This window comes from Arachis hypogaea, chromosome 5 (assembly GCF_003086295.3).
Source record: "Arachis hypogaea cultivar Tifrunner chromosome 5, arahy.Tifrunner.gnm2.J5K5, whole genome shotgun sequence".
Classification (NCBI taxonomy): domain Eukaryota; kingdom Viridiplantae; phylum Streptophyta; class Magnoliopsida; order Fabales; family Fabaceae; genus Arachis; species Arachis hypogaea.
In genome coordinates, this window is record NC_092040.1 from 450,187 (window position 1) to 459,483 (window position 9,297).

General features: G+C 33.9%; 1 protein-coding gene across 1 annotated transcript; it reads right to left on the reverse strand.

Annotated features, from left to right (window-relative positions):
- Positions 1 to 2,341: 2,341 nt before the first annotated feature.
- Positions 2,342 to 8,894, reverse strand: LOC112799958 (7-deoxyloganetic acid glucosyltransferase-like). Its single transcript, XM_025841973.2, has 3 exons — positions 8,293 to 8,894; positions 3,478 to 3,907; positions 2,342 to 3,005 (listed from the first exon to the last, which is right to left on the reverse strand). Exons 1-3 carry the CDS (start codon positions 8,783 to 8,785, stop codon positions 2,492 to 2,494), a joined length of 1,437 nt encoding a protein of 478 aa, XP_025697758.1. The 5' UTR covers positions 8,786 to 8,894; the 3' UTR covers positions 2,342 to 2,491.
- Between the last annotated feature and the right edge of the window lie 403 nt (positions 8,895 to 9,297).

A 9,297-nucleotide genomic window follows, 5' to 3' on the forward strand; every position in this document is an offset into this window, starting at 1 on the left:
CTGTCCCGCGATACCTGTGCAGCAGTTTTGCAATCCCGTGCTCCCACTGCCGCTGCTGTTCACGACCCTAGTGCCTCTGGTGCAGCTATTGTCTCGTGATCACTGAAGGCGGTGCTGCTACTGCTATATCAAGCACCTATCCTGTGGAGTTATTATTTTTGGTGTTGAAGGCTAGTGAATAGGACTAGATATGGAGTCATCAATTGGCGAAGGATGTTCATTTTATTATGTATGGAAATGGTTTTTTGATTCTAAAGTGGATATTTATTTGGGTATACAATTGGTATTTTACTTGATTTGCTTGATTCTGTATGTACATGCTCCACATGATATTCATTTTACTATGTAGGCAGATGGTTATTTTCACTAAGATGTAGATGTATATTTGAGTCATACTATTTGGATGAACGAAACAAAATGGCATGCGATTAAAGTGGCGAAAACACAATGCAGCGGTGTAAAAGTAAGGACAGAAGTGCAGCATTAGAATAATGGCGGAACAAGACTTCTGACTCAGCGACGGTACGACGTCACTTCATGGGCTTCGAAATGAGCAGAGCAACAGTGCGTGAAGGATGGAGATAAGACGCGACGGCGCGTCGTTGACAAGGAGGTAGTAGTGTAGTGCGTCGGAGTAACGACAGAATAATGATTTTCCTCACAAAATTAGTGATGGCGAGCGAGGAAGGCGCTGGGGATCTTCAATGCAAGCGACAATGGCTGCGTGCTAGAATAGGGGTAGTGAGATAGCTACAATGAAAAAAACAATTTAGATTAGGAGTTGGTAAAATTAAATAAAAGAGATAGTAAAATATGAAGGTAAAATTAAATATTTAATGGACCTGAAATACAACTCATTTTTTATACTATTCACATTTTTTGTTGTACCTAACGGAACACTTAACATAAAATAATTACAAAATCATTTTTATTTAAATTATATATTTTTTATTTTTTCATGAAATATTTTTATTATATATTTTTTCACTTGGCCAACTATTTCTAATAAATTGAAATGATAAGTATTGTTTTGGTCTTTAATCTTGAGGGTCAGAATCAAAATCGTCTCTAATGTAATTTTTTATTTAGAATCGTCCTTAACGTTTAATTTCATATTAAAATTGTTCTTTTTAATAAAATTTTTTTATTTTATTACTAAATTACTCATATTAATAAAAAAATTATAAAATAAAAGAAAGAAAGAAAACGACGTGAGGGGACAAGGGAGAAGGGAAAAGGACGCGAGGGAGGGAGAGAAGGAAAAGGGAAAAGGGAGAGGGGGAAGGGGGAGAAGGGAAAGGGGGGACGGCGCTAGCGAGGCTTGGAGCCGTCGTCGCCGTCGCCAGCCAGGTAGAGAGCTTTTGCTTCTGCATCGCCGCTACTTTCCGTCGCGTTCTCACCGTTCTTCCTCCCTGTTTTTGCTTCAGCCTTTGTTTCTGCTTCTGTTTCTGCTACTTGTTTCAACTTCTGCTTCTTACTTCGACTTCTGCTCTTTGCTTTGGCTTCTACTTTCTGCTTCTGTTTGAGTTTCTGTTTCTGCTTTTTCTGCTTCTGTGACTGCTTTTAATTCTGATTTTGATTTGTTGTTTTTTAATATTATTGTTGTTGTGTGTTGATTTGGTTGTTGAATTTGTGTTGATTACATTGATGTTGTTATTCTTGGTGGTGGAGGTAAAGGTGCTGGTTATTTTTGTCCAGAAAAAGTTAAAAGGATAATTTTAATACAAAATAAAACGTTAAAGACGATTTTAAATAAAAAATTACATTAAAGACGATTTCAATTCTGATCCTCAACATTAGGGACCAAATCAATATATATCTCTAAATTAAACTATTTATTGATTTTATAAAATGACCCTTCAATTTTTTAATTTTGTATATTTAAAAATTCTGTCGGTGAACTATTTTAGTTGTAGAAATGTATGTATTTCAGATTTTTTGTATTTGAAAATTGTGACTAAAATAAAATTATTAAAGCTAGGCGTTCAAGTATCTTTCATACTAAGCTTTTAATTAAGTTTTTTTTTTTCATTCGTCGTATGCGAGACACTGAGATTTTTTTTCCGTCTACCTCTTTTGTTTTTTATTGACTATTGTCATCGCCTTCTCTTACATAATTCTTTTTCTTAATGTGAGTATGTCATTTTTTTTTATAAAAGTATTTATGCAAAAAAAAATGACATACTCACATTTTTTTTGTTAAACTTATGCTAACTTAATTGAACTTATTACAAAAACGCTTTTACATCCAATATCACCTGTATAAAAATATGAAGTCGGGTCTTGTGGTGAAAATAAGAAAATTTGTACTTCCTAAAAAGGAATATCAAATTTAGGACTGTTTTGCTAGGAAAGATTAAGAGCAATTTTACTAGGAGGTAAAAAGATAATTGAGTTTTATGGGAAGTAGCGGTGAATCACCATAAAGGATTAATAAGCAAAAATTATTTGCTTGGGACATTCACGTCCTAGAAATTGCAACTGGTCCAGTTCAAAGACGTTCTTGGCTGATCGATTCTATAAACTCAATCAAACGGTCCAAGTTGTCGTAAGAAGAACCACTTTCACTCACACTCTTTCGAGCCAAAATCGCCAATTTCTCTGCCGATTGAAGAAACTCCTCCTTCCTATTAAGCATAACATCATTGACCATGTTCTCCACAACGTTCCTATCACAAACATCTTTCATGTCCAACCCAACCTTCCAAGAGTCACTTACCAACCTGCTATTCACCTGTTGATCCGCAAAGTATGGCCAGCAAACCATAGGCACACCAGCCACCACACTCTCTATGGTCGAGTTCCACCCGCAATGCGTCATGAACGCACCAACGCTCTTGTGTGCAAGAACCTCCACTTGCGGCACCCACCCAACCATTAACCCCCTTTCTTTGGTTCCCTCCACCAACTCTGCTGGTACTCTGTCCTCTTTTCCTTCACCGGCCGCTATCATATCTGATCGCACCGCCCATAAAAATCGTCTCTTGCTGTTCACCAAACCATACCTAAATGCAAAAAAAAAAAAAAGAATACTAGGATGTCAGTACTTTTTATTAATATTTAACCAACATCTTATTTTTATACCATTAAAATTTAAGATTTAAAGTATTAGTTGAATAATAGACAAAAATAATAAATTTTATTAGTATATAATATTGTTATTAGTAAAAAATATGTGATAAGAGTTTAGTTAGATAATAATTAACAAACCACTATAATACATGATATATAGATCATAAAATAATTTGTATGTAAATTGAATTTTACATATGAATATAAGTATTAAATATAGCCAAAAAAAAGAAAAAGTCGCACGTTTATTTTATAAAAAAAGTTTTATATTACATATTTTAGTAGTTCATTTTAGCATTGATGAGATAGTTTTGAAAAACTAATTAGTCAGACGATATTTAATAAATCTAATAATGGTAAGACAGTTTGATAGTAATATGTATGAGAGCAAAAATAAAATTGTACCAAAACTCCATGAGACTCTCCTTCGTCATGGTAGTTAAGCTACCAAAGCTGACGTATATGACTGATCTGAATGGCTGAGAATCGAGCCACTCCATGCAACTCATGTCCTCTTCCCACATGCTGTTGTTTGACGTCGTTATGGAGGTTGGTGCTCTGGATTCACGGTGCTGATGGAGAGGTCCGACGGTGAAGATGGTAGGGAAGTGGCGGCGTATGTGAGACAACGCAGGGGCTTCAAGATCATCAAAGGTGTTCAATATGACGGCGCTTGCACGGAGCGACTGTTGGGTCTCGGAGACAACGGTTTCGAAATGAACATGGGGTTTCCCTGTGTCACGGTTTGGACGAAAGAAACTTGGGAGGTCTCGACATCGGAGCAAGTTTTCCATTCCTGGTATGCTAGTTATGACGCAGTCCATGTCTTCTTCCCCTTCAAGGATTTTCAACATATATAACACCATGTATTAGTCACGACTCATGAAAATGAGATGATTTAATTTCTTTTATAATCAACTTCAATTAATTTCTTTTTAGATTAAAATAATTCTTTTTACTCGCACTTATTAAATTTTATTTCAATTGTCATGATTTTTAACAAAATTATTATTATTATTAATATTCAATATTATTTTGAACTATTAATACTAAGAACCGGATTTAATAAATTTTAAGAAATAAATTTAATAGTAAAAAATATATATTATAAAAGGAACTCTAAATCTTCATTGCTGGTTATAATACCCGATAACTTTATAAGTTTAATATGGTTATATTATAATCATCATTCCTCTCTTAAAAAAATATTACAATATTGATTATATATACACTTAAAATTTTGTATGAAGAGAATATATATTACAACAAAGCATCAAATCATTTATGAGAATAGAACTCATTTCCCTAAACCAACTAAACATAAAAGTAATTCATAGTCATAGAATAATATAAAAGAATTCATAACATTATAATCTCATAATATATTTACTATTCTTAATTTTTTTAGTATTTCACAATCAATGTTAATTTGAGTATCAATATCTTTATAGATACATCCTCTTCATAAAAAATGTCAAACTCAAAACATATATTAAAAATTTATAGAATAAAATAATAATAACATCGTGTTTTCATATTACGTTTTATAATTTTATTCAAATGATTTCTAAATTCAAAAAAGTGGATCTCCAATACTTTAAGATATCAATATTATAATACTTTGAATGCTTATCCCAGTCACTCTTATAGACTATTTTATCGAGTGAGATTAAAAGGTTCGAGCAAGTATTATAACATCGAGTCATTTTTTTACTATGAGAAATTTTCGTGGATTCTATTCATGCTATTTTCTGATGAGCTGGATCCTCTGTAGATAGAAGCAAGTTCAAAGCATACTTAATGACACTAGATAAACAAGAAAGAAATAACACTAGCTAAACTTTCAGAGAGAAAAGAGAGACTTAAATCATTTTGTGAGATATGAAAAGTGGATATATTACAATGTTTCTTGAGATCTAATTATAACTGGGGTGAGCTCCTCCTTTTATAAAGGTCTCTATATGACAACAATATCTTACAGAATTTAAACAAGCCTATCATACAATACCAGCTGTTATTTGCTTGTCTGGCTAAATGATAAGTATATTTGAAGATGGATTCGTAATATGGGGTTTCAAGTGGTGAATATGTTGAGGGAAATAAGACAGGTGAATATGATGGATATGGTTTAGGATACATGGATAATGGGTCTATAGCTAATGCCTGAGGTACAGCGATTTTGTCTTTGTCCATCTCAATTTGACGAAGTTGGGCCTTGACTTGAACCAGTTCTCTATTTTTCTTGTGGAAATCTGGGCCAAAGTACCTATTATCGATATGAGTTCTTGGTCAAGTTGAAAAGCTTGTGTAGAGAGTCGGTTCTTGAGTTCAATAACTTGTTCTACCACAGATTCTAATTGTGCTGAAAGACCTTCAATTTTTTTTTACAAGAACATCAAGAGTGTGGTCTATTCGGAGTAAAACTTTATTTTTGCTGACTGCATTATCCATGTGCCAATTGAGGACTTCTTCTTGAGGAGTTGTAGTTTGATGTCCATGTGGAGTAATTCCCTAAGAAATTGCGTAAGGTCTTCTAGTAATTTTCTTTTCATCAGTCTGGGTCACCAAAGATAAAAATTCTTCTTCATAAGGTCTGAAAGTTGCAATGCATGGGATTGTTTTGGCTTACCGATAAGAATAATCTGTAGAACCCTTTTGGAATAGCCTTTTTTTTAGCTTTGGTGCCATATCTGCATCATCAGGGAGCTCAAGTCTCTTATATGAGCAAGAGGTTTGCTGTGATCTTTTCTTCTTTTTCTTGTTCCTCCGTCGCTTACCATAATCTTCATCATCAGTATCACTTCATTGGTTAGGACAATCACAGTCAGAATCACACATGAAGGAATCAACATTCCAGATAAAGTGGCCATTTATATGAGAAACATAAACAGGTTTTCTATTTTCATAGAAGTGCACAGGTGTGTTATTTTGATCATGAGTTGTTTGCATCTGAACAGGAAAGATCATATTAATCCTTCTAAAGGATGGTCCTCGCATAGAAGTTTTCCTAATTACTCTTGGTTTCTGAAAAATAATAGTCACTGTTCCATCACTATTGTGGGTAATAGTTGGAGATGCTGTAATATGAATATCAACCTGTTCCTTTGAAAAAGCTTTCTTATAATCAGTGATCCATTCCAAAGGAGTAATAGAAGAAAGTTCTTCAGTAGTGATCATCCTTGGAATGTTCACGATCACTGGTCCTCTGGCATTATCTGTGAACATAAATAATGCTTTTCCTGTAGTGTTTGGAAGATTGAGATCGAGAGCATGGTCTTAAACTCTGTAGAGGACTTCGTGGTGTAAGGTGGCTTGTTCAGCATTAGAGCCTTGGATTACCTCGACTAGTTGTATTTGGATTTTTAATCTTTGAGATATCGTTGGGTCTGAAGCCTCGTGGTAAAATTAGGAGCTATAGTAAGGATGTCACTTCCATTTGAGAGTATAGTAACTAAAGCCCCAATCAAGGCATGTTATTATTTCTTAAAGGTGGAATTCAAAAGAGCAACTTTAGCTATTACTGGAAGGGATCTTCTTCCATGAAGGATTAGGATAAGCCTAACTGCTCCTAGATATAAATATGTGTAGCTTTGGTTTTGATAATTTTAGATGAGTTCTTGTGAAATTCTAGGGTTATATATTGTTCAGCAATAGTGGCTTTTAAATCACATTGTTGTAGATGAGAAGACTGGATAACTTCTTTTAGTGGAGAAGAAGGGTTCCTAGTTATAAGATGGCGGATGGAGGTGAGGATTGATTTAATTTCTTTTGTCTTTGATAGAAGGAATACGGACTAATGAGTGGGTATTCAGTAGCTGAAGTTCTGGAATCTTATCGGGATGAATTCTACCAATTGATCAATTTTATTGGCAAGAGTTTTCTTTAGACTAGGGAGTAAACGATCTATAGTTAAAGAAGTAGAATGATGCATGGACTTTGAAGAATTTAGAGATGATGAAGAGTTCATATTTAACAATTTTTCTTACTTGCTTTCACTAATAATACATTCTTTTTTCTCTTATAACCTGAGGTTCTGATACCACAAAGAGTGAATTTTTAGTACTTCAAAAATTTTAAATATTCTTTTATTTTTATATGTAATTTTAGATATTATATAATCATATATGTCAATAATGTCACAAAAGATATAATTTTTAATTAAAAATAATACAGTGAAAAACAGTTAAATAAATAATATATATAGAAAAAAATATTTATAACTACAATTTTGCTATATTATCAATAGCATTTTTGCCAACTCTTATTTATAATTATGTTTAATAAAAATATCTTTGTAAATGTGCTAATAAAAATATTTTTTTATAACTGTATTTAATAAAAATATCTTTATAAATATATTTTTTGAATGTGTCTTTTTATATATATATTTAAAATATAATAATTAATTATTATTAATAATAAATTGACAGATAATATGTTGATGCTACATGTTTCGTTACGACTATAAATATCAAAAGACATAGATTGATAGGTCATGTAATGGATTTAGAATGTGTGGTGAAGGTTTTTTTTTTCTTTTTTGGTTGTAGGCGTCCCTATTTAGTGTTTACCAGGTCGGAAAGTGAAATAAGGCCGCAATTCAAAAACATCCAACAATGGTATACGAATTACGAAAAGTCGCAGTAGCTTAGAGAAGACAAACAGAAAGTCAAATACTGTGTGTACAACGTAAATGAATAAATATCTTATTTTTTAATCAATAATGGTACGAAAAGTCTTAGTTGCTTAGACAACATAACCTTTTTGATTCTGTAATCACCATTAAACAATTTTTTTTTTATTTTTTTATTATGTTATGTAAAAAAGATAGATATTCGAAAAATATTTTTCATTGTAACGTTTGTTTTGCAATAGTAAAACAGAGATTGAGAGACTGAGATATAGTATTATGTTTGTTGGTTCAGAGACTGGTACTAAAATTTTTATTTCTATTTCCAAAATTTTAATATTTCAGTGCTTCCAAAATGTAGGGACATAGTGACTGATATTTTTAGAAACAGAAACTGAAACTTTAATAATATTTTATACCTAAAATACTAATACTAAAACTTATTTTAATCTGTGTCTCTTAGTCTTTGTCTCTCGGTCTCGGTCTTTCAGTATGTCTCTACACAAAACGCTACCTAATAATCTATCTAACAAAACTGAGGAATAAGAAACAAGACGAGGAATATGCGTGACATTAATGGGTAGGCGTACCTGTAACAGGGAGTTCGTTTGACTGAAAGAGGTATGGAGCCCAGAAATAAGTCCAGAAAGAAGAAGCACCGATGGTCCGAAAATGAATACTTGCTACTCCAACTTCTTCAGCCATATCATTCGCCAACTTCGCGAAAAGTCCATCAGCTACCAAGCAAGTCACCTTCTCTTTCACCAAAATGTCTCTCAGAAGAGGCTTTCCATGCACCTTCAGCGACAGAAGCGGCTCCGCAGCTCGCTCCCCTGACCGAGGGTGCTCCTCCGGTAGACCGTCAGGAATGGTCTTAAACCGGAGCGTAGGGTAGCGAGCCAGGAGGGATTCTATGTCGGCGAAGCGCGTGAGGCGGTTGTGGGTGTGTTCTGTGTTGAGGAAAGTGACGTGGAGGTGGCGGAGTGCAAGGAGCTGAGCAAGGTTTAGCATGGAGTTGACGTGGCCCTGTGCTGGACATGGGAAGATCAGAACATGAGCTGAAGATGTTTGCGGCGGTTTCATTTCTTGTGTGGCTGAGATGACTTTTTTTTTTCAGCTTTGGAAAGGACAACTACTAGAGGAAGTTTAATTTCCCAGCTATGACCGAAGCTAACCCGGTTGGAAGGGAATGAGACTATATGTCCATATATAATGATTTCCTTTTCTTTGGGTCATGATGCATGCCTACACGCAATGAATAATGATAGATTCCTTTTTTTTTTTTGGTCAGGTCAATGATAGATTCTTTTATATATATAATATATTAATATTACGTTAGTTGGTCCAAAAATGCTTTGGACTTTGAATGGTCCAACAAAATTTTAGTTGAAAAAATATTAAAACAACTGTACATGTGCATGGCAGCCGAGGCCTGGGTTAGATGGCCACTTTGTGTGCCTCCCATATAGAACTACACCGGGTTCAAGTTTTCATGGAGGAATATAGAACCATTTATGTGTACTTCTATGTAGTGTGTGTGAGTGAGTTGTGTGAATGTGTAATGCCTAAAATTGGGAATTGCCCAATCCACTTGA